General features: G+C 39.9%; 1 protein-coding gene and 1 long non-coding RNA gene across 3 annotated transcripts; one reads left to right on the top strand and one right to left on the bottom strand.

Annotated features, from left to right (window-relative positions):
* Positions 1-63: 63 nt before the first annotated feature.
* On the bottom strand, positions 64-24,968 carry LOC117828506 (CMP-N-acetylneuraminate-beta-galactosamide-alpha-2,3-sialyltransferase 1-like). The gene is made up of 7 exons (XM_034705689.1): positions 24,786-24,968; positions 24,067-24,352; positions 21,546-21,748; positions 17,323-17,502; positions 4,290-4,335; positions 4,079-4,198; positions 64-613 (listed from the first exon to the last, which is right to left on the bottom strand). Exons 2-7 carry the CDS (start codon positions 24,310-24,312, stop codon positions 446-448), a joined length of 963 nt encoding a protein of 320 aa, XP_034561580.1. The 5' UTR covers positions 24,313-24,352; positions 24,786-24,968; the 3' UTR covers positions 64-445.
* Positions 8,845-20,896, top strand: LOC117828508. 2 transcript variants are annotated; one of them, XR_004634415.1, is made up of 5 exons: positions 8,845-10,209; positions 17,330-17,396; positions 17,590-17,642; positions 17,796-17,887; positions 20,388-20,896. It is a non-coding gene; the product is annotated as an uncharacterized LOC117828508 (long non-coding RNA). The 2 variants fall into 2 exon arrangements; XR_004634414.1 differs by lacking the exon at positions 8,845-10,209 and having other exon boundaries at positions 17,180-17,396.
* Positions 24,969-26,624: the final 1,656 nt, after the last annotated feature.

The raw sequence follows: 26,624 nt of genomic DNA, 5'->3' as shown, positions 1-26,624 counted from the left end.
GCTGTAAAATATCAAAAACTGTAAAAGATACAGAAAAATGTTGAACACAACATTAACAGCTGAAAGACCTGTGAACATTTTAATGCAAAAATGAAGGCTGTAAGTTGAAGTATACTGAAGCTGTAGAATCTCAAATTTGAATGAGTGAAAGGCAAATTGGCTGAATTCTCCCATCTGTTTCAATGTTAAAAAAAAGTTAAATAAAGTTGAATAATTTAAAAAGTATAAGGGTTGAATATGTGAAAAGTGATAGCCTGAAAGAGGTTAAGAAGCTGAATAGTTGAAAAGTTGAACGGTGAAAATTGGACAAAATTTGAAGGCTGTGAAAGCGGTCATGGAAGTGGAAAAATAAGAATAAAGTTTAGGAATAACAATATGTTGAAATGCTGACTCAGCATTTCAACATAAATATTTAAAAATTCATACTCCAAGTGCTGCCAGGAGATCACCACCCTCTATAGAACTTGATTTTAAGTTGTTTGGCGAGTGCAAGGATGATGTCATACTCCTGAGTCCCAGGATGTACTCCAGTTTTTAACCTTTTGTTGGTGAGTGCTTCCCAGTAATGACTCCAGTTTCCATCTTTGTCAGCTCCAAAACCAAACACGTTGACCTATTAAAGCAAAAATACATCTTAATGAATTCAAAAAAAGAATAAAACATGATGATTATAATAATAATAATAATATATCTTATTTATCACGCACTTTACATTTGGAACAAATCTCAAAGTGCTACAGGGCATAATAATGATTATGGCTGGGACAATGTTGATTTTGTAATCAAACTTCATAAAATAGGAATGACAGCTGACAGCTCTTCTAGAGCAGGGGTTCCCAATGTGTGGGTTGGAACCATAGACTGTAAATAAAAATGGACAGCGTTGCTCCGCCTCTTCCCGTTGTACGGTTCTGAAGCCAAAAAATCCTGCTCCTGGGCGCCACCATTGTGCAGCCAGAGCCTGTGAAGCCACTGTAATAAGCTCCGCCCTACAGCGCAACGTCACAAGACGCTGTGTGTCCTTTGAAGTTTTGTTCTACGGCGGCTGTGAATCAAAGGAAACAGGAAGTAAAACCCCGTTTTTTAAACTCTAATAACTAACGAAAAAGAAACTTTTCAGGAAAAAGAGGCCTTGAACACAAAACACTCAAATACTAACTACATATCACCACAGCATACGGATGTGAGAAACATTCGTACGTGTGTTTATTTTTTAAAGTTTGACTGCTCCCCCATTCAAATGAATGGGGGAGACGGATTTTTTTACCTATACTGCAGCCAGCCACCAGGGGGCAGTCACACTGCTGAAAGCCTCACCACCAGCCACCGGAACCTCTCCCTTGGTTGGGACCATAGACTGTATATAAAAAGGATGTCATCTCGCTCGGCTCGAAGTGATGCCACCACAAAAACTGCTCCCCCTGGTGGCTGGTTCTGTATAGGTCAAAAACTCAACTTCCCCCATTCATTTGAATGGGGCTGCGGTCAAACTTTAAAAATAAATACACGTGGTATGAATGTTTCTCCCATCCGTATGCTGTGGTGATATGTAGTTATTATTTGACTGTTTTGTGTTCAAGGCCTCTTTTTTCTGAAAAGTTTCTTCTTCGTTAGTTATTAGAGTTTAAAAAACGAGGTTTTACATCCGGGTTTACTTTGATTGACAGCTGCTGTAGAGAGAAACTCCGTAGGACCTCGGGATAGGGATGTAGAGCGGAGCTCGTTACCGTGGAAACACACAAAATGTCTACTGTGCAGACTCTGGCTGCAGAAAATTTACAAGATGGCAGCGTTCTGGAACGAGATATTTTGGCTTCAAAACCATTCAATGGGAAAAGGCGGAGTGACGCTGTCCATAATATATACAGTTTATGGTCAGAACCCTAGGGGGTTGCAAGACACAAATGGGGGGTCGTGAGATGTCTTACAGAATGTTCTTTTGAATGTATCTAAAAATATTTATTATTATTATTTATTTTTGTTTATTTACCTTGTTTTCTTATGTTTATCTTCCTTTTTGTTTGTAACGTTAATTATTACTATTTCTTTATTATTATTATTATTATTATTATTATTATTATTATTATTGTTATTATTATTATCAATATTAATGTATTTTGTTGTATTCATTGATTCTTTTAGTTCTCTCTGTTGGTTTTGTATTAATAGTTGTATTAATTTCAGTAATACTAAAAAAATGCAATAAAAAAAGTTGAATGACAAATGTTATCCAAAAATAGTACATTTTACCCATTGTAGTAAAAACTATCACCAAAAATAGTAGCTAACCTTGAAATTAAACCTTGAAAATATAAAATGTAATGAGTTTTCTGTCTTTCTTTGTTTCCAGATGACTCCTTAGTTTAGGATTACTGAACAGTTAATTATCAAAGCATCAGTAGCAGCAGGTTAATTCATAACAGCACAGGAAACACAGACACATGCTCATATAGGTAGGCTCACTTTCTGCAGACCAGCTAAATGAAGCCACATTAAATCACTGTGAGGGACAGTGGGGGTCACAAGTCACCTCTATTTTGGGGGTCGCAAGCTCAAAAGTTTGGGAACCCCTGTACTAGAGAAACATTGCATTACGATTGAATGGAGACTAATAGAAATCTTCACCACTGATCTGCTCCTAGAGGTATATCTATATAATTCATAGGACTAGTGCACAGCTTTGCATCAACTAAAGATGCCCATGGAGAGAAAAGAGGAATCCATCTGATTCTCAAAGCACATGCAAATGGTGAGAGGAACTCTTACAGCACTGCAGCGCAAATAGCATCCCATGCTCTACTGCTTATTCAAATCACCATTATGGAGACAATTGGGCCATAATTGGTCCCTTTATGCAACTTATCATCGCTGCAAAAACATCCAATTTACACACAGAAGAGCTAACAGCAGCATGCACTTAAAGTGAAGACATTAGTGTTTGCAGAGAGTTGTTGGTAACTTGAGCCTCGTATTTAAGAGTGTCACCTTCTTTTACTGGTAATAGAAAAACAATTCCACCATAAAGTGACCTATGAAATATAAATGCCTGTTAAAACTCTCTGCTACTGTTGCATAATAATTTTATTATAACATATATGAGGGATAAACTGATCCGGCACCTTAGAGCACACTTTCTTAAGTGTGTGGAGGAACCACAAACAGAATAGTAATGTGTGTTACTTTATCAGGACAAGCTGCTCCTGCATGCTCGCTCCAACAGAGGAGTTGATTAATAGAGGGTGAAACTACAGCCAAATCTGGGTTTCACAAAAACTGAGAAAAGATGCACCCTCCCCTCCCAGCTTGCCTCCAGAGCTGCACTATCCCCACCCAGCTCATTCTCTTAAGCTGCACCCTCCCCTCCCAGCTCGTCCTCTAGAGCTGCACTATCCCCACCCAGCTCATTCTCTACAGCTGCACCCTCCCCTCCCAGCTCGTCCTCCAGAGCTGCACTATCCCCACCCAGCTCATTCTCTACAGCTGCACCCTCCCCTCCCAGCTCATCCTCTGCACCTGCATCCTCCCACCCAGCTCATTCTCTACACCTGTGTCCTCCCCACCCAGCTCATCCTCTACACCTGCACCCTCCCCATCCAGCTCATCCTCTTCACCTGCACCCTCCCCATCCAGCTCATCCTCTACAGCTGCACCCTCCCCTCCCAGCTCATCCTCTACACCTGCACTCTCCCCTCCCAGCTCATCCTCTAAAGCTGCACCCTCCTAACCCAGCTCATCCTCTACACCTGCACTCTCCCCTCCCAGCTCATCCTCTACAGCTGCACCCTCCTAACCCAGCTCATTCTCTACACCTGTATCCTCCCCACCCAGCTCATCCTCTACAGCTGCACTCTCCCCTCCCAGCTCATCCTCTACACCTGCACCCTCCCCTCCCAGCTCAACCTCTACACCTGCACCCTCCCCATCCAGCATAGACATATAATCAATCACAAAACAAGAGCAATATGCTGTTTTTGTCATATCGCTAGCATCATATCACTTGTGAATCAGACCTTAAGCATGCCAAAAAGTGGTGGCAGGTGATTTTTGAAACCATCAAGAGTCCTATGCATGACCTTACCTCATCACAAATATGCAGGGCCATAAGCAAAGCAATGAATCCAGTGGAGGGATACCTGCCCTTCTTTCCCAGCCATGTTTCATGAACGTACTTCATGAAGGCCGGATTGATCACCATCACCTGTTTGGATCAGAAAGTGTTATGAATTTTATCAAGCATTTATTTTACAGTAACTTAAGTTTAGGTTAAATACACAACAAATGACACTCACCAAATCCTTGTTAGCTTTGATCTTGGATTTTACTGGCATATATGAGCTGTTGAAAAAGAAGATTTTAAGATTTGTAACTCAGTATCAAGTAAACAAAAGTTTTTAAATATATATGTATATTGCAATTTTGTTCAATCCTGGTGCATGTGGTTTAGTCGAGTCAGCCAATGTGGAGTCTGAGCCATGTCCTCAGTGTTCAAGTCTGAGTCCGGTCCGAGTCACTTGAGAAGAATTCAAGTGAAGTCAGAGTCCAGTCCCGATTACAAATACTTTAAACCAGGGGTTCCCAAACTTTTGAGCTTGCGACCCCCAAAGTATACGTGCCAAAGACTTGCGACCCCCCCGTCCCTCAAAGTGATTTAATGTGGCTTCATTTAGCTGGTCTGCAGAAATCGACGCTACCTATATGAGCATGTGTCTGTGTTTCCTGTGCTGTTTTGAATTAACCTGCTGCTACTGATGCTTTTGATAATTAATGTTCACTAACCCTAAACTTAGGAGTCATCTGGAGAAAAGAAAGGCAGAAAACTCATTACATTTTCTATTTTCAAGGTTAGTTACTATTTCTGTTGATATTTTTTTTACTATAATGGTTAAAATGTACCCTGCCTTCCGCCCGAAGCCAGCTGGGGTAGGCTCCAGCCCCCCGTGACCCCTAACGGGATAAGCAGTCAAGATAATGGATGGATGGATGGATGGATGGGTAAAATGTACTATTTTTCAAACAACATCTCATGACCCCCCATTGTGTCTCGCAACCCCCCAGGGGGTCCTGACCCACACTTTGGGAACCCCTGCTCTAAACTATTGACTGTATGAAGCTGGACTGACAGAGTGGGACCTTTTGACGTGTGGGAAACACATTTCATGTTTTAAAATTAGATCCTGACTGATCCTGGAGATTCAAATGATCAACGATGTTACAGCGCTGTCTCTCTAGAGTCAATCATCTCTCAATAGAAAGGTTGGGGGTTCGATCCCAGGTTCTGTAGTGTCCCTAAATAAGACACCTTAAATTGCCCCCCGTTTCTCAATGAGGGGACACACTCATCAATTCTGCTAATCTAATAAACTCAAAAACACCTGCCGCCCATAAGTATTAATCGGAGTTTAAACTACCCAAACATCTTGGACCTACTTTAGTTCCCAACATTATCACTAGTCCTCTAATCTAGTCTCATTTACATAATCAACAGTTCAAACAGGCCGACTATAGCCTCTTACTTTTCTGTTTGCATCCAGGACAGATGTCCGTTGAAGTCTTCACATTGGTGGTTCCTTCTCATATTGGATGTGTTGCACTGTTTTTGATTGAAACTAATGTAAAACATTTGAAAGCAAAACAGCCAGCCGGTGGCATCTTTGCTGGAGCTGGAGCTAATCAAGATGGCACGTGAAGCAGCATGCAGGTGAACACACCTTAAACTATTCAGGCCTTAAACTAGAAGAACAAAACAACAGTCTTCATCAAGAAAGACGTCAGAGTCTGAAATGCTCAGTCAATGCTCAAGTACGAGTCATCAGTGCTCAAGTTCAAGAGGAGTTTCAGGACTCCAGTAGAGACCTGGACTCGAGTACTCTAACACACAGCCTGCTGCTAAACCACTCATTTCACTGAACAATGAGACACACTTTCCTATGTATCAGATCCGAACAAAGATCAATGATACTGAATATCCTGAGTTTAACTTCACTTCTTTTTATGAAAAGGAAATGGAATATGCCTTTCTTTGCACAAGTTTTACCGTTATTATAGGTATCATTATTTCAATAGAGTAACACAGCTCACATTAACCCTCCTGTTATGTTCGTTTCTCTGGAACAGCAATAATGTTCCTGGGTTAATTTCATATTCAATTATCCAAAAGTGTCAGAACCCCAAAAAATCTGAATACACATTTTTTAATCTAATTTTTAACTAAATTACTAACCATTTAAATTAAGATTTAGTGCATTGGTGTTCTATAACTCTCACAGATCATGGTTCAATGAGGATAACTCGCTTGTTTTTTATTAAAATTCATGTTGAAACTTTTTTTATGTACATTAAAAAGCCCTAAATATAAATACAATAGTTTTACATGTCATAGATTTTTGTTTATTTTGTTTTACATTTTGATTTTTTTTTGATAAATTAACACAACACCTCTTCTGTCACATGCAGCCCAGATTTTGATGCTGCATTAAGCTGGTTTGGAAGGAATATGTAGCCTAAAATAGACTTTAAAAAGGGTCAATTTGACCCGCAACATAACAGGAGGGTAATGTAAACCTTCAGATCGATAGGCGACCCACTCTGACCACTGAGCCACAGCCACCCCTGTCAAATTCAATGATCTGATTTGGCTGTTTCAGGAGTGCTGAGAGGAATTTCAGGCCCTAAAAAGTGTATAAAGGGCAATCCCACACTCTATGGACGTTTTAATGAAATATACACTATGGAATTACTAACAGGCATGGAGATTAATCTAATCTAATCTTTTTTCTTGTTGCCAATAATTTGCGTGCCCCCCCTCCCCTCCCCACATCCTGCTCTAGGCTGCTGTTCTCCTCAAACCTGTTGAGGCCTGTCCTCAGCTCACCTAACATCAGAGATAATAAGGAACGTCTTACAGCTGTTTCCCATATTCAAAGCTGTGCACAACAGTTAACTCTTTAATCTGCAGCACAGAGGGATGCTCTGGAACATTGGAGTGTTTCTTAGCTAACCACACATTTGTCATGAACACACAGTGGATGATTTAAATCCTGACCATGTCGAACACACTGCCTGTGTGTGACTGCAGAGAGACCGAGGTTGTGTAAAAGCTTATCCTCTTGTAACAACAGTCAGTGCTGCTACTGATCTGCTGTTTGGCTCACACCCAGTAACAACAGCTCACTGAAGAGGTAACGTGTTTTCAAACATCCTATCATTGACAGAAATCTCTGATATCTGGTGTTCTTCTACTTCTTATTAAAAAATGTACTGTTTGGTATAGGGATGTAAACAATTAATCCAGTATTGATTAATTGATTGTTAAGAACTTACTCGAAACACGTGGAACAAACATCATGTGGTCTCATACTTTGTTGAGCTATCAGGGAGGTGTTTTAAGTTAAAATCATGTTTCCATGAATCAGCAGTTAAAGGTGTTGCGCACAGCGGAGACGCTCAGCTGGCGGCTGCGGCTGTGCATCAGGTCTCCACGAGCGTTAAAGAGGATCAATGCGCAACTGCTGCCAACAACCACAAGGACACAAAGGTTGACAACTTTAAACAGGACATTTTAACCTTTAGATACAAAGCCAACAGACTGGTGGGAGTTGCTAGTGCGCTATGTTTGCAGATCAGCAACATCAGAGCCATCTGAGCTTTTCTGCAGCTGGACTGATTCTGACCTGGTTGCGCTCCTGGCTGACACCTGATCATGTTCACATGCTCATTTTTCTCAATGAGAACGAGTAGACAGAAATCTGGACACTGTGAGTCTGAAGTACTTTTCTGTTAGTATTATGAGCCTTCACTTTATAAGACTGTATACTACCAGTCAAAAGTTTGGACACACCTTCTCATTGAAGGGTTTGTATTTATTGTAATTATTGTAAACACTGTAGATTAATACCAAAGACATCAAAACTATGAAAGAACATATATGGAATTATTGAATGAACCATAAAGTGTTAAACAAAGCAGAATCTGTTTTATATTTTAGGTTCTGTAAAGTAGCCCCCTTTTTCCTTCATGACAGCTTTGCACACTCTTGGTATTCTCTCAGTCTGCTTCATGAAGTGGTCTCCTGGAATGGTTTCTAATGAACATGAGCCTTGTCAAGAGTTCATTTGTAGAATGACTTGCCTTCTTAATGTGTTTGAGACCATCAGTTGTGTTGTTCAGAGGTAGGGTTAGTACACAATGGATAGCTCTATTTGACTACTGTTGTAATCCAGATTATGACAAACCCAGATTATTTCAAAGTTTTGATGTCTTCAGTATTAATCTACAATGTTGAAAATAATTAAAATAAATACAAACCATTGAATGAGAAGGTGTGTCCAAACTTTTGACTAGTAGTGTATGTTTGCAGAGAATATGTTATGAGCCTGATCGTTGATATTCAGCATGGTACCTGTAAGAGCCAGATTCATGTTTTGGGTCAAGCTGTGAAACCGGCAAACTCCGGTCTCAAACGATGAAGCCAATGCGGAAGTGATATAAACTGCAATACATCGAAAATCCGCTTGAGGCTGGCTGCAGAAACACCGGAAACCACATAGATATGAATGGGGAAAAGACGATCTTTGCAGCATTAATAAACATGTTTACAGCCTGGTTCAAAAAACGGCTTGGCCCTACAACGCTAATCTCTCTAATGGCATACACTGTACAGGGGGTGAATTTTTTTCTAACGTGATTGTTAAGAAGATATTAAGATTATGAGTTTTGCCCAAATAAGGACATGACTGACGTGACTCCCGGTCGGGAACACACAGCCATTGGCTAAGAGACTCACACTACGTCACACTCTGCCTAGTTGAGTTCCGCATTACCAATATGGCTGCCGCCGTCGATTTGCTTCAAAACAGCTCTCAGGAACAGATGGGTGACGTCACGGATACTACGTCCATATTTTTTACAGTCTATGTGTGAAACACATTGTTTATTGTGCCACAAGGTGTCATCGTTTTGCTCATTAAGGGCACAGGTATAAAAGTACGTCACCGCCTGGGTATCAGATGTGTGTCTTGACCCGGAAGGGCAGTTGGTTTTTGACCGTTGTCACGTTCTCGTTGTCACGTTGTTACGTTGTCACTTTGTCGTTGTTACGTTATTGCCTCGTCACGTCGTTACGTTGGATGCTGTGACGCTGCGTCGGCAGGCGGCATGGAGAACCGCGTCTAAAATGTTTGTACGTGCAATGAAGGAGAAACTTGTGGACGCTGTCTAACTGTTCGTACGGTGATGAAATAAATGGATTGTATTGTGCAGCAAACCAAAGTTACGCCTCAGACCTGTTATTTCAACAACTACAGTGAATGGTATGGTATGGACAAACATATAACAGTACAACGCGTCAGCCAAGTCATTCCCGGGAGAAATCAAAACACACCGGCAGCTTTAGTGTGAGACTAAGCTTCTATATTGTCAAAAACCGTGCTATTTGGAACTTTGTTTGTAAACCCTCCGGCGCGTTTGGCACGTCACGGAGGAGGCACGAGGAACGTGAAGCTGTCAGCGGCTATCGTTGGTGGAGGAAGTTTTGGAGCTTCGGAAGGACCGGAGGGCTGCAAGGATTTCAGCCGACTGGACTTCGGCTGCAGTCAACGTCGGACCCGGAGGGCCGCGGTCATCGTTGGACCCGGAGGGCTGCGGTCATCGTTGGACCCGGAGGGCTGCGGTCATCGTCGGACCCGGAGGGCTGCGCTCATCGTCGGACCCGGAGGGCTGCGTTCATCGTTGGACCCGGAGGGCTGCGGTCATCGTCGGACCCGGAGGGCTGCGCTCATCGTCGGACCCGGAGGGCTGCGTTCATCCTTGGACCCTGAGGGCTGCGGTCATCGTCGGACCCGGAGGGCTGCGTTCATCGTTGGACCCGGAGGGCTGCGCTCATCGTTGGACCCGGAGGGCTGCGGTCATCGTTGGACCCGGAGGGCTGCGGTCATCGTCGGACCCGGAGGGCTGCGGTCATCGTCGGACCCGGAGGGCTGCGCTCATCGTCGGACCCGGAGGGCTGCGCTCATCATCGGACCCGGAGGGCTGCGGTCATCGTTGGACCCGGAGGGCTGCGGTCATCGTCGGACCCGGAGCAGGGAGCTGCGAGGATTTCGGCTGCAGTGATCTTTGGACCTGAGGCAGAAGCTACGGTGCTATTTCTACGGCTACGCCTGTGGAGCATCGTACCCAAATCACCGCAAGGCGCCCAACGCAGCGTTTGGAGAGGTATGTGTAGCGGTACACTGTTTATGGCCATTTAAAAATGTGTGCACACATGACTCTGTCGAAATCCAATGCATTGGTTGTCAAAGCGGACTGACATAAGACTCTGTGCCAACTTGACTTTTGCGTGGCGAACTATTGAACTGATTTTGTGACTGTGTGTTTATCATGGATGAGAGAGCGGCGTCGGATGTGACTAACGGGACCGAAAAGGTTCACGTTCGGTCAGCTGCTCAAAGAGTCAGCAGTATATCTGGCGGTGCTGAGAGGTTACCTGAAAAGCGGGTGTTTAAACTCACAGCTAAAGCACTCGCTGGTAAATAAGAGCGCTTACAAAATGAAAGAAAATCCAAGCTCAATAGAGCAAGGGTCATTAGGAAAACAATGCAATGTCTAATGTTGAATGATGATAAAACAGAGGTACAAAATGCTCTTGATGAATTGATAAAGGTGTGTAACGAAGCGAAATTCATTAATGATTCTTTGTTGCCCCTATTGCCATGTGATGAAAAGGAAAAACATGAAACGTGGTTTAAAGCAAGCATGATATCAAATGATGAGTGTATTGTCAACGCAAAAAAAGTGTTTTTTGGGTCATGATGGTTCCACTGCACATAGAAATGTTGGTCATGTGGAGGATGACGTTCGTCCTGAGGACAGCGTGTCAAATGTGGGCAGCAAACGCTCAAGTCAAAGGAGCCATCGCAGTGGCAACTCGAGCACTACGTCCTCCGCAGCATAAAAGCTGAGGCTGATAGAGCGGCCCTGCTTGCGCGACAAGCAGCTTTAAAAGAAATACACGCTTTGGAGCAGGAGCAGCTGAGGAGGAAAAAAGAGGAACTTGACCTGAAAGTGGACTTAGCTGCATTCAATGCTAAGTTAGCAATATTACAGTCATGTGACGTTTAAAGTTATTCAGGAGCCTCAAACGGCATGGACTCTTATTTTGAAAGGGAAAAGGAGAAGACGGAATCAGTCACTGCCTTAAACCCAATGGCAAAAGAGTACAAGCCTGCATCAAAGGTTTCTCAACAAAAACAATGGACAGGATCACTGTCATCTGACAAATTAAAATCCATGGACCTGAGGCAAAAACAAAATGTACAATTGTTGCAAACTGTTACAAGCCCCCAGTGGCCACCAAATGAACAGCAACAGGGAAGTAATATACCAGCAACATCACTACATGTGCAACGCCAGCCGATGGATGCTCAATCAAATGATGGACCAGGACAGCTGACAATGAGTCAACTTTCCTACTGGTGACATACTTACATCATGAACAGGCAAAATGACATAACAGCAACTCTGGTGCATCAACAGCTTTCCCTATCTCTGCCGCCACGAGATATTCCCACGTTTGAAGGGGACCCTCTCAAGTATAGAACATTTGTGAAAGCCTTTGAGCAAGGAGTGGAAGTAAAGGCAAGTAAAGCGGATTGTCTTTATTATTTGGAGCAGTTCACCAGAGGACAGCCACGAGAGTTGGTGCGTAGCTGTTTGTATATGGAACCTGAAAGTGGCTATACAGTGGCAAAAGGTCTGTTACAGGAACATTTCGGCAACCACTACAAAATAGCATCCGCTTACATGGAGAGTGCTTTGGCCTGGCACCCGATCAAATCTGAAGAGGTGAGTGCGCTCCAAGCCTATGCCTTGTTTTTGCGTGGCTGCTGCAACGCAATGGAGGACCTGCAGTACTTGCAAGAGCTTGACATGCCGGTCAACATGAGAGCTATTGTTTTCAAACTACCATTCAAAATGAGAGATCAATGGAGAGTCAAAGCTCATGACATACTGGGAAGAACAAATGACAGAGCTCACATAAAGGACTTGGTGGCTTTTATTGAACGCCATGTCAGAATTATTTCAGACCCACTGTTTGGTAACATACAGGACCCTGGATTTGGTGCTTCTGGGACAAAGACTCTCACCAGCTTTAAAACCCAGCCCAGGGAAAGAGTAAATGAAAGAATTGTCGCTACCACAGTAACTTCTACAAACCTACCTGAAAGAATTGAACCTCAAAGTAAGATGGAGAACGCTAGGTGCCTCTGCTGTGCTCGTGGACACTCATTGGATGTGTGTAAGGAGCTTAATGGAAAGAAGCACAAAGACAAGATCCACTTTCTGAGGGAAAAGGGATTTTGTTTTGCATGTTTGTCTGTGGGTCACATGAGCCGTGACTGTGAAAAACGGTTAATATGCAAAATCTGTGGTCAAACTCACCCAACCTTGCTTCATATAGAAAGGCAAGCAGCTCCAGAGCAGCAAAGAGAAGCGTTCAATGAACAGCCGACTGTTGTGACAACATGTGGACATACAGGGGCCGGTAAGGATCAAAATGCCCTATCTATTCTTCCTGTAAAGGTGAAGACTTCAAAAGGAAATCACCTCGTTACAACGTACGCCTTCTTGGATCCTGGCAGCTCTGGTACATTCTGCTCAGAGCATCTCATGAAGAAGTTGAATGCCTCCAGAGCTCACATCACACCCATCCTTCACACCTCCACTGGCTCCCCATATAGCACCAAATCCACTTCAACATCACCTACAGAGTCCTCAATAACCTCCCCCCCTCATAGCTGACTGACCTCCGAAAACGCCACTCCCCATCTCGCCGCCTCAGATCATCAGATGCAGACCTCCTGTCCCCTATCACCAAGACCAAGCATCGCACCTTGGAGGACAAAGACTTTGCCATCGCTGCCCCGACTCTCTGGAACTCTCTCCCTCCACACATCCGCAACTCTGACTCTCTTCAATCATTTAAAAAACACCTCAAGACCTACCTGTTCAAAAAGCCTACAACACATGACCTCTACTCCCTCCCCACCTCTGTCTTTGTTCTGTTTTATTCATTTGCTTTATTTTTATTTTTATGAAAAGTGACTTTGAGTACCAAGAAAAGCGTTATACAAATCCTAACAATTATTATTATTATATTAAAGCAGTTGTAAAAAGCAGGACAGGTGAAACACTCTGTCTCTAATCTGCTGGACCAATAAGTGTTTCTGTTGAATTGACTCTAATCAGGGTTCATTCATGTGTACTACAGACCTTGTTAACTCCAGGAAACGGCCCTTTGCAACGTGAAATGAGCTCTACTTTATGCACCAGTACTGAGTCTGTGTAGTGGATGTCATTGATAATCCTGCATTAAAGTTCATTGCTTGGGAAACTCTGCTCACTGACAGGTGCAGCTAGTTGTAGCAGTCGCACAGGAGGGCGCTCTTCATGGGCTATGACTCGCAGAGGGGAGGGTCTGCTGAGCTTTTACACTGTGTTTCAAATTAGTATGCAAGTTGCATTTTTATGAATATTCTAAAAAACTATTTTAACAGTCGTTTTCAAATTTGTTAAGCAGTCAGGTAGTGAATATATTTCTTCAACAGTGTGGTTAAAATGATGCTTTTCAAAGTATGTCAGCTGTTTTTAAATAAATGCAGAATCTGCAGAAATGAGTGACAAATTATTATGCAGGTTGGTGATAAGAGTATATAACTTGTGAAAATTAAAAACTAGGCACCATTTTAAACATTCTATTGATTGAAAATAATAATATTTACTACAACTGTTTTAAAACTTCAACAAAAACAACAGTTTTCTTTACATTTGTGTACAAAATAAAACTGTTAATGTCTTTAAAACATTTCAAATCTTAAGTGTTTCTCTAATGTCCAATATAACCTCCTTTTCTTTCAGTGAGGGTCAGAGGTCACTGTAAACTGATTTAGTTTCTGATGACTTCTCTGCTGACTCTGTGAGCTGTACCTTGTATGTCTTTCCAAAGATGCTCTTTGAGCTGTATTTCTCAGCATCACTGTAAATCTTCTTCTTTATTATTGACCACAAGTTCTCAGTCGGGTTGAGATCGGGTCAGCAGGCAGGTCAGTTCTTGAGGCGATCCTCTTTAAAGCCCTGAGATGGCGTCCTGTCCTGGGAATAATGTGAGGCATGTGACGGTGCATTGTTCCCCATCTTCACTTTAGCTGTTTGACTTTTCCTCCGTGGAAGGAAACTTTTACACCATCCTGAACCCAGAAAGGACCAACAGGTTCAGGATGGCATCTCAGGGCTTTAAAGAGGATCGCCTCATGAACTGGCCTGCCTGCTCACCTGATCTCAACCTGACTGAGAACTTGTGGTCAATAATAAAGAAGAAGATTTACAGTGATGGCTGAAGTACAGCTCAAAGAGCATCTTTGGAAAGACATACAAGGTGAGTCAGCAGAGAAGTCATCAGAAACTAAATCAGTTTACAGTGACCTCTGACCCTCACTGAAAGAAAAGGAGGTTATATTGGACATTTAAGAAACACTTTAGATTTGAAATGTTTTAAAGACATTAACACTTCACACTGCGCCGTCTACAGGTCGTCCAAAATGCAGCCGCCCGCCTGCTGACTGGAAAGAAACGGCAGGATCACATCAGTCCTGTCCTTGCATCTTTGCACTGGTTGCCTGTGAACTTTAGGATCCAGTGCAAGGTCTTATTAATTGTTTTTAAGAGTTTAAATGGTCTGGCACCGTCTTATTTATCAGACCTTGTACAGCCTCACAGTACTTCCAGAGCACTTTGGTCATCAAACCAGCTGCTCCTGGCAGTACCTCGGTCCAGACTCTACTCGTGGGGACAGAGCCTTCTCAGTGGCGGCCCCAAAGCTGTGGAACAGCCTACCTTTCCAGGTTAGAGCTGCACAGTCTGTTGAGGACTTTAAAACACTACTGAAAACCTATATATACTACTTGGCGTTCAATCCCAGCTAAACAAGAATCCTTGGCTTCTTACTTCTTTACTCTTTTTATTTCCTAAATTGAGCTCTTAATATTCTTTTATTGTTTGTATTTATTATTATATTTGTGTCTGATTATTAGGGGTGAGCCCGACTAAGGATTTGCTTAGTTGAATCTGATTCATCAGATTTTGCCCATAGTGGATGAATAGTGGAATGTTTGTTGTTTTTCCTTATTGACCCAAAGTCTGCATGATGGTGACCGCATGACAATATTACACATAACCATTTACAATTAAGAGACTCATAGCTTAAAGTAAAAGGGACAACAGAATATTATAAGTATAAAACTTAGATTTTTTTAATCTATATTGTAAAAACAACGAGGTGATGAAGGAGAGAAAACTCAAATAAGGCCACCATCCGTTAAACATGGAACAACGCTCCACTATAGAATAAGGAATCAGGAGATATTTAAACAGTGTTCACACAGAGGAGAGCAGCACTGTGGAGGGTAGTTTGTCCAACTTAAGACTAAACATTTGTATAATGTTCAAAATCAAACCTGAACCAGCTAAAGGGTTTTTAAATCTCTTAACAGAACCTTTTAAAACAGTCTTTCATCACGTCTTTGTCCGCTTGAGTCTTTTCAAACTGTACGTGAGGAAAACCATCGTGTGTACGGGCAGAAGTGCGCTCCTGTCTTTGTTAACTGTAAATCCTGTCTTTGATAATATCCTCTCTGATGGTGTGGAGGTGGATGGGATGCTGTGGATTGTTTTTGAGGCTTCAGACAGCTTTGGGTATCCCTCCTGGTTCTTTTGGCCCAGTACAGTTTTTGTGTGGTCCGGTAATCCTTGATCTCACAGCCCTCTTCATGAAGCTGCTCCTCATCTTCATCACTAGTTTTTAGGATCAACTGAAGTTTTATTTCCTGACATTTTGAGCTACCATGAACGTAGAAAGATTTAAAGACCAGCTGAGGTACGTCTGCTCCACAGGTCCCGCTAAATGGGAGAGTCCACCTTTAATTACCAGGGGAGATTTAATTACCACTTTAAGGAGATTTAACACTTCAAGAGCTGTTCTCAGAATTACATTAAATAAGTCTATATTTATATCAAAATAGGCTAAATGAGAAACTATTTTTACAGGAAACAGGAAAATAATGTAAAATTAGACATTGAGCACCCCCATGGTTTGAATGGAAGGATCCACGTTTCATATGCAAATATTCGACTATGAGATTGGCAGTCGACTAAAGGCTGATTTATATTTCTGCGTCTCCCCTACGCAGCAGGGGCTGACGCGGAAATGAGCCCCACATACTTGTGCGTCGGTGTGTCTGTGTCGCGCAGCAATTCTCCGCCGAAACACTAGAGGGCAGTGCGGTCTCTCTGATAGCCAGCCGCCTGCTTCCGGTCCCTCTACGATCTCTGTTTCCTTTTCCACAGAGATTCAGAGCGTGTTATGTTAATCTACAGCTGATACATGTTGCTGTTTATCATACAGACATGATTACATGAAGAATAGAGAGGAGGAGATGAAATACACGGCCGATGTCCGGGATCCCGGAAGTGTTGTAAATGCGGGAAATACAAAGCCGCCGAGCGGACCAATCACAGGGCTTGAGGTCCGCGTCGGCTCTACGGGGAGTTACATTTTGGAGGAGGTGCACGTCAGCTACGTGCGTAGGCCTCGGCGTAGGTACGGGAGCTACGCGGACCCCTGGCGTAGAGTACGCCGTTGATTCAACGCAGAAGTATAAATCAGCCTTAAGACTCGTCAGAACGAATCGTCGAATATTCCACTATTTGGGGTCACCCCTACTGATTATATTGTATTTTAATAACTGTGCAGCACTTTGGTCAACTGAGGTTGTTTAAAATGTGCTTTATAAATAAAGCTTGTTTTGACTTGACAAATGTAAAGAAAACTGTTGTTTTTGTTGAATTTTGAATACAGTTGAAGTAAATATTATTTTCAATCAATAGAATGTTTAAAATGGTGCCTAGTTTTTAATTTTTATAAGTTATATGCTCTTATCACCAACTTGCTTCTGCATTTATTTAAAAACACAGCCAACGTAATGTGAAAAGCATCATTTTAACCACACGTTTGAAGAAATATATTCACTATCTGACTGCTTAACAAATTTGAAAACGGCTGTTAAAATAGCTTTTAGAATATTCACAGAAATGCAACTTGCATGATAATTTGGAACACACTGTAGTTTATTGATTTGATTGTGAAGCTTTGAGAAGCATGGAACACAGTGAGTGTGAGAGCAGCTGCAGATGTAGCTGCTGCTGCTGCTGTCTGTTTCTTTCTCTTGGCAGAATCTAACGTTTGATCTTTGTGTCTACTAAAATGTGACTCACGTTCCAGAGAATCCTGTGCTGAGGGCCTTTACAAGCCACTCCAGATCTTGTATCTTGAATGGAAACAGCACGAGGTGAGTGTTGTCCTCCAAATCCAAGGCACTCTCAGGATACATGATGCGATGAGTTGTTCTGTGCCCAACGTCTGCCTCATAGCCTTCGACTCGACCAGTGTTCATTCTAAATCATAAACAGAGAAATAAATCACTTTTCTTCACAGGAACAGAGGAATAAAAACACTTCACCCCTTTCTTTTGGTCTCAGCAGATGTGTGTCTAACATGAGTCTGGTCCTGCTGGAGGTTTCTGCCTGTTAACCCTGTAAGACCCACAGTTGTAATATTACAACATCAGTTTAAGATATTCTTTAAAAAAAATCAACAAAGTTTGTTTTTTTTAAAGACCATATTTACACGGTCAATGGGTCCTATTGTTTCACCCTGCATTGCCATTGGGTGGTCAATGTGTTCATAGGTCCGGCAAGCGAGCCATGAACTCACACAACCTGCAGACTTTTCTCCAGACTCATCTCCTTATTTTATTGGACTGGATTTTCCATGATTCAAGTGAGTAAAATGTCTCAAATATTTTTTTTGATGATGATTACAATGTCTATAACATGATTATATTTAGTTATTGTGGAATTCATTCATCAAATGTGATTTTGAGCATGTTATGTCTATGTTGTAATTCTACAACCCTGGGTAAACGTGGTAGTCAAAATAGCAGTTACACCTGACACATTCCATGGGGACACTGTACTTCTCACATGTTCACATATGAACAGATATGCTTTAGAAATATCATTTATATGATGATTACTGTTAATACAATCTATTAATGTGATTTCTGTTCAAATGTTGAGTTTAGACAATAATTGATTCAATTATTTTTGGTTGCCGTATATGAAATTCTATATGTAGCAGTATTTGAAACTGCATCCATGTCTCATCAGTTTAAAATAATTAACAGTTGAAGTATATAATTTAACTGATCCCGGGCTTTGTTTTTCTTCTTTTTTCTTTTTTTTCCTTAATGGCGGATTGCAAAACAAATAATTATAGTTCATACCCCCACCTAGTGTACCGGGGTGTGTAACATCAGGGTTTTGTACTTCAGGTTACATTCTTTTTTTTTTTTAATTTATTTATTATTTTAGCCACATGTGTAAAAAAAAAACAAAAAAAAACAAAACAAACAACAAACAAAACAACATATACACATACATGTTATATGTGTATATATATATATATATGTTGAGTGATGTTGACATACATTTAACGTTTTAGTAGTACAGTGAGGGAATTTGAGTGCGGGTAGGGGACATAAAGGGAGAGGGGTGTGTGTGTGCCTGTGTGTGCGTGTGCGCATGTGGTGTGTCTAAATAAAAGAAGTTGGTCTATGTGTTTGGGTTAATACTGTGGATTGGGAATCAGGCTGTTATAGAGGTAAGTTTATTAATGAATGTAGACCAGGTTTTAGAGAAGTCAGCTAATTTGTGATTGAGAGAGGCAGAACGTTTTTCTAAGGATATATGTTCTATTAGGAGATTCTTCCATTGAGCAATATTGATGAGCTTTTTTGATTTCCAGTTTAGGAGGATTGTTTTCTTGGCGATAGCTAGAGCTGTGAGTAGTGCACTAGATGTAGGGTTTCTTGTTTGTGTTTTAGATATATATCCTAAGATGCAGAGCTGGGGGCATAAGGGGATGTGGCTGCCCAGTATATTAGATAGTTGATCTGTGACCTGGACCCAAAATTGCTTAACAGGTGTGCAGTGCCAGAGTGCATGCAGGTAAGTGTCAGTGGTATTCTGGGTGCAATGAGTGCATTTATCTAGGCCAATTAAACCCATTTTGTGTAGTTTGTGGCCGGTGTAGTGTATTCTATGGATGACCTTGTACTGGATAAGCTGTAAGCTCGAGTTTTTGTAGTTGACAAAGTTGTTGAGATATATTTGGGTCCAGAAATCCAGATTAGTGCAGATGGACAAATCCTGTTCCCATTTGTGGGTTGGAAGAGAAATTGACGTGTCTGAGCTGCTGAGGGAACTGTAAATTCTTGACAGTGATTTTTTATGGGCTGACATTTTTAGGATTTTTTCTATTGCACTGGGTTGAGATGAGTTGTTAAGTGTACTCCTGAGTTTATAACTAATTGTTGATTTTAACTGCATATATTCAAGGAACTGATTGTTAGTGATGCCAAAGTTCAGGATGAGATCTTGAAAACTGGTGAAGTGGGAGTCTTGGATGATATGATGAAGATGAGTGATTCCTTTATCTTTCCAGTTCGTGATATTGAATGTGTTTTTATTGATAGTGAAGTCTGGGTTGTTCCAGATTGGTGAGTGGGTGGATGGTGCAACCGTGGAGCCTGTGATCTGAAGTGCTTTCCACCAAGCTGTCAGAGCCGATGATATGGTCAAATTTTGGAAACAGGTGTGATGTTTGATTTTTTGACTGATAAATAGGAGATCTGTTAAGGATATATCGCCACATAAAGCCTGTTTGGTATCTAACCAATGAGCATCTAGATCGGAGGGGTTTAACCATTTTATTATATATTTGAGCTGATTTGCCAGGTGATAGCGTTCAGAGTTTGGTGCTTCTAACCCGCCCTGTGATTTTGGTTTTTGTAAGGTTGAAAGTTTTATCCGGGAGGGTTTATTTTTCCAGTAGAATTTTGAAATAGCTGAGTTAAGGGATTGAAACCAATAGGTGTTAGGAGAAACCGGGCTTTGTTTTTCTGCTCAAATAGCTTCTTGTTGCATTAGAGTAGGCAGAAACAGGTTCTGAATGTTTTGGGGCGTTGCTTGTTGTATTGTTCAGGGAGAGGTGAGAATGTTCTGGAATGTGGGGATGTGAAGTGTTCCCTTTTAGTATGATAAGTAGAGAGCCTAACAGGCCATCCACACACTATAGTGTAAATTTGGTGGAATGTGAAAGTCCGATTAGGATACATTTGAATTGAAACTATTTAGCCTGGAGAATATATGCTCATCTGTCTTACTCGCTTACGTACATATTTATTATTAATTTGTTTGTTTTACTTTTTCCATTTCAGAATGCCACCAACAAAGAGATATGTTCTCTACAGTGTGCAGGATGGGATTGATGCCATCACAAATGGAGACAATGGTTTTGAGATGGATTCAGACACTGATACCAGTGCAAGAGGCAGATGAACATGCAAAGTGGACAGAGAAAATCTACAGCCCACTGACTGCCCAGCTGATGATTATATGAACATTCAGCCCCAAACTACCAAACACAAAAAGCCCAGCGACCAGTAGTATTGTCTGAAAAAGGATATCATTAGTCCCAATACTGATTTCTCTGGTCCAGACATCACCAATAATGTAATTTCTCTCAATACACCACTAGAGTACTTCAAGAAGTTTGTGTCCGATTATGTAGAATAGAAATACCCACACCCTACGCAGCAAGTGTGATGTTCGTCTTTGCTTTCAGAGGAAAAGAACTGTTTCTGGGACTTACGCTGCAAATGAACAAAGCTGAACACTGGGACACTAGGACTTTGAATGCTCAGAAGGGATTTTGTAAATTTTGTAAATACAGTATTATCTTGTTTATTATTACTATTATTATTAAATGACTTCATAAAAAAATATGATTTTTTAATGATTATTATCCATGACATAAGCTGTTATGAAGCAACATTAGCACTCAACACTGCAAAGGAAACCTAAGTTGTTTAGTATATTTGTCTAAACAAGGTGAGTATAAATACAGAAATTCTGCTCCCAACTAGACCCAACGTTGCAATATTACAACATATCCCTAAAATCTTACTAAAACATCAACATTTTAAAAACCCTTTAATTTCTGTATCAGAGTCCCCCTACAAAAACATATGAGTGGTGAAACATTTTTATTCTCAAGTATTTCTATATCTGGGTCTTACAGGGTTAAAGGAAGTTTGTCCTTGCCACTGTAACTTGCTAAATGCTGCAAAGTGCTCTGCTCATGGTGGATTAAGATGAGATCAGACTGAGTCCTGTCTGTAAGATGGGACTGGATCTTATCCTGTCTTGATGTTGGGTCTCTGTTAATAATAGAACATAGAGTATGATCTGGACCTGCTCTATTTGGAAAGAGTCAGAGGAGATTGTGGTTTTGATTTGGTGTTTTATAAATAAAGATTGATGGATTGATTCTTCAACCTTTTTTTTTCCCAATCACAATAAGCTTGAGTATTTACCTTAAGATGACTTCATTGGCATCAATCAGAGGTCCATAACGTGACCCCCTCAGATTACCAGAGTTCCCCATCACAGCACAGGTCCTGTAGTGGTTGTGGTTGGGGCTGGGTTTTGGGAGATTAGGAGTGGATGGGAACATCTCCAACAGCCCCTTCATTGTCGCTTCGTAGACTTTATAGCTGCGTTTTTCATACTGTAAGAACTGACAAACGTACAGACACCTGTCAGTGCAGCGGAGTCATGTGTGCATACTTATGGGGTGCTGTTTCTTAAGTTGTGCATGGGCTTCATAGTTTCAGACCGGAGGCTGGCGCTTGGGTCTGTATCGCTTTATGAAGCTTTTATTTTGGTATTTCTGCTACACTGCAGTTTGAATTTGCATATCAGCTAAATATTTAGGATTAATTAACATTTAGATTTATATTTAACATTCAGATTTATATTGAACATTTGGATTTATATTGAACATTTAGATTTATATTGAACATTTAGATTTATATTGAACATTTAGATTTATATTGAACATTTAGATTTATATTGAACATTTAGATTTATATTGAACATTTAGATCTATATTGAACATTTAGATGTATATTGAACATTTAGATCTATATTGAAAATTTAGATTTATATTGAACATTTAGATTTATATTGAACATTTAGATTTATGTTGAACATTTAGATTTATATTGAACATTTAGATTTATATTGAACATTTAGATTTGTATTTAACTTTTAGATTTATATTGAACATTTAGATTTGTATTTAACTTTTAGATCTATATTGAACATTTAGATTTATATTGAACATTTAGATTTATATTGAACATTTAGATTTATATTGAACATTTAGATCTATATTGAACATTTAGATCTATATTGAAAATTTAGATTTATATTGAACATTTAGATTTATATTGAACATTTAGATTTATATTGAACATTCAGATTTATATTGAACATTTAGATCTATATTGAACATTTAGATTTATATTGAACATTTAGATTTATAGTTAACTTTTAGATTTATATTGAACATTTAGATTTATATTTAACATTCAGATTTATATTGAACATTTGGATTTATATTGAACATTTAGATTTATATTGAACATTTAGATTTATATTGAACATTTAGATTTATATTGAACATTTAGATTTATATTGAACATTTAGATTTATATTGAACATTTAGATCTATATTGAACATTTAGATGTATATTGAACATTTAGATCTATATTGAAAATTTAGATTTATATTGAACATTTAGATTTATATTGAACATTTAGATTTATGTTGAACATTTAGATTTATATTGAACATTTAGATTTATATTGAACATTTAGATTTGTATTTAACTTTTAGATTTATATTGAACATTTAGATTTGTATTTAACTTTTAGATTTATATTGAACATTTAGATTTATATTGAACATTTAGATTTATATTGAACATTTAGATTTATATTGAACATTTAGATCTATATTGAACATTTAGATCTATATTGAAAATTTAGATTTATATTGAACATTTAGATTTATATTGAACATTTAGATTTATATTGAACATTCAGATTTATATTGAACATTTAGATCTATATTGAACATTTAGATTTATATTGAACATTTAGATTTATAGTTAACTTTTAGATTTATATTGAACATTTAGATTTATATTTAACATTCAGATTTATATTCAACATTTATATTTATATTTAACTTTTAGATTTCTTTTAAATATTTAGACTTATATTTAGCATTTAGATTTAGATCTACCATTTATATTTAATATTTATTTTTAACATTTAGATTTATATTCAACATTTAGATTTATATTGAACATTTAGATTTATATTGAACATTTGGATTTATATTCAACATTTATATTTATATTTAACTTTTAGATTTTTTTTAAATATTTAGACTTCTATTTAGCATTAGATTTATATTTTCCATTTATATTTATATTTAATATTTATCTTTAACATTTATATTTATATTCAACATTTAGATCTATATTGAACATTAAGATTTATATTCGACATTTATATTTATATTTAACATTTAGATATATTTTAAATATTCATACTTATATTTTGCATTACATTTATATTCAACATTTATATTTAGATTTAATATTTAGATTTAATATTTAACATTAAGATTTAAAATTTAGATTTGGCATATAAATTTATATTTAACATTTAGGTTTATATTTAGCATCTGGATTTAACAATGCTGTTAACTTAATTGATTTTTCCCAACTAAATACACAAATATTCCTCTAAATGTGATTTTAAAAAGTGACTTTTAAAAATTGACTCTACATTTGTATGACGTTTTGGAGCTAAATGTGCAGAATTGTTGCTGTTATTTTCAGTGTGCACAACTTTACAAACAGCACCCATACGTACTTGCCCTGCAGATGCACAGATTAAATATCCAGATTACACTTTCATATTTCACTTCTTCTCCTGATTTATTTAAGGCAGGTTTAGAGACTCCTTCTTGCCACCTACCTTCCACCAGTTGAACGCCTCCTCTGGCAGACTGTAATTTGCAGACAAAAACGGTTGCATATTTTTGTTGAAACGCGTTGCAAACCACCCCTGATCAGGACCGCTCATGAGTCCGGAATCTCCTTTCTCACATACACAGGTGCAGTCGTCCGGCAGCAGGGGGGGCTGCTTCACATACTCTCTCATGAAGACAAAGATGCCGGTCAAACAGAGCAGGAAGAGGAGTACCTTCACTTTCGGATTCATCTTCTGCTTTGTATATTCAGAACTTGGGCTCACCTCTGATCTGTGACATGAGGTGAAATGAAAGAGTGATTACATTCCTGAAAGAGGAGAGGGGTGCATGTGTATAGTTTCAGGCTGTAAGGCAGGTAGTAGAAAGCTCACAGTATAAAGTCGAGTTTTAAATGGTGTGAAAGCTGCCACTCCTCGCCCTGTGTACCACACACACAGTGCGTTAAAGCCAGCCCTCTGAAAGTCTTTATTATTATGATTATTATTATTATTATTATTATTATTATTATTATGATTATTATTATGTATTATTGTTATTACTATTGTTACAGCTGGTCATAGTATGCAGTAAGTTTACCCCCCAGAGTCCTCCTCTAACAGCTCATGTACGTTCATATGTCTGATCAGACTCATGAAACGTGTCATCATGACGCTGTTACTTATCAATAAAGCCTCAGCAGTGTCACATGTCGGTGTTATTTTACCTGATCAGGTCCTCCAGCTTTGATCCATTTACATATCCGGTTCTAACGAGGAGCTGGACGACTTACACACCAGAGTTTACAGAGTCGACAGAGAGCAACACTTCCCTGCGTGTTGATAGAACACCTCTCAGAGAGAGCACAGCAGGAAGTCTGCCGAGAGCTGAACCCGAGCAAGTCTATGAGCTAGGTGTGAAGGGGTGTGGTTTGTAAAGAGGAGGAGCGTTTAGAACAGGTATTACGGTAATAGCGCGGACACATGGAGTTTACATTTTTTAACTATAAGCAATTTGAACAGGGGTGTCAAACATGCGGCCCGCGGGCCAAAAGCGGCCCGCCAGAGGTTCCAATCCGGCCCGGCGGGATGACTTTGCAAAGTGAAAAAAATTACAGAGAAGACATTAACTGCAATTTTTCAATAAAAGTAACTACTATTTCAAATTTGTCCTCTGAGGGTCACATAAAATCAAAGTGCTGACTGAGCACACCTGAACAGCACTTTTTTTTCCAGGACTTTTTTTCCTCAAAGTGAGAAAATAGATGACTTGCTGTTTGCATAATCCAGTTGAGATTCATGCAGACTTTTTAGAGCATTATAAGATGACCCACTAACTACTAACACTAGCACTACACCCCTGCATACAACACTGGCCAACAAGCAAACTGTTCCTGCTGGAACTGAGGGGTCCATAATAGTCAACTTTACCTTCTTCATTATTATAATCTCTGTTCTTTTGATGTAAACATTACACTCTGTGTCAGCTGAATGGGTAACCTGTGTGTTTGATGTGTTCGCAGCAGGTTTCAGGGCTTAAAGAGTAAAATATTCAGCCCACTGTGAGACTCATCAGAATCAGAATCAGAATCAGAATCAGCTTTATTCGCCAAGTATGCTTGAACACACAAGGAATTTGACTTTAGTAAACTGTGCTCTCTTTGTACAAGGCATAAGAATAAGAATAAGAACTACAATAAAAAATAAAATAAAAAATATAATAATAAAATCTGCTATAAATACAAAGAAACAACAAATAGGCTTGACTAATATGTACAGGCTAAAATAATATGATAAAGTGCAGTGGTGAGTTGCAGAGGTAGTTTTACATTATAAAATAGAAGTTAAATAATACAAAAAATAGAAATATGGAATTCTGCTTTGAGAATTGTTGCATTGTGTATCTACATGTATATTTACAGAGAGTATTTATCTGACAGGTATGACACTGTTATGATTTAGTGTTCATCAGAGTGACAGCCTGGGGGAAGAAGCTGTTCTTATGGCGGGTTGTTTTGGCGCACAGTGATCTGTAGCGCCTGCCGGAGGCGAGGAGTTTAAAGATTTTGTGTCCAGGGTGTGAGGGGTCATCGGTGATGCTACCTGCCCGTTTCCTGGCCCGGGACCAGTACAAGTCCTGGATGGGGGGCAGGTCGACACCGATGATTTTTTCTGCAGTCCTTATAGTCCGTTGCAGTCTGTGTTTGTCTAGTTTGGTTGCAGAGCCAAACCAGACAGTGATGGAGGTACACAGAACAGACTGGATGATGGAGGTGTAGAACATGATCAGCAGCTCCTGGGGCAGGTTGAACTTCCTGAGCTGACGCAGGAAGTACATCCTCTGCTGGGCCTTTTTTCTGATTGTGTCTATGTGGGAGGTCCACCTCAGGTCCCGGGAAATAGTGGATCCCAGGAACCTGAAAGAGTCCACAGTAGACACAGTGCTGTTCAGGATGGTGAGGGGGGGGAGTGGGGGGGGGCTTCTCCTGAAGTCCACTGTCATCTCTACCGTCTTGAGCGGGTTCAGCTCCAGATGGTTCTGACTACACCAGAGAGCCAGCTGTTCC

This window comes from Notolabrus celidotus, chromosome 16, assembly GCF_009762535.1.
Source record: "Notolabrus celidotus isolate fNotCel1 chromosome 16, fNotCel1.pri, whole genome shotgun sequence".
NCBI classification, from domain to species: domain Eukaryota; kingdom Metazoa; phylum Chordata; class Actinopteri; order Labriformes; family Labridae; genus Notolabrus; species Notolabrus celidotus.
This window is presented reverse-complemented; position numbering and strand designations above follow the sequence as displayed.

Coding starts and splice junctions, on each gene's coding strand:
- LOC117828506 (XM_034705689.1), bottom strand. CDS start 24,312: ATGAATCCGAAAGTGAAGGTACTCCTCTTCCTGCTCTGTTTGACCGGC. Junction 17,503..21,545: donor GCCAATGAAGTCATCTTAAG/GTAAATACTCAA, acceptor TTTATGATTTAG/AATGAACACTGGTCGAGTCG. Junction 614..4,078: donor CCCTGCATATTTGTGATGAG/GTAAGGTCATGC, acceptor TTGCTTTAATAG/GTCAACGTGTTTGGTTTTGG.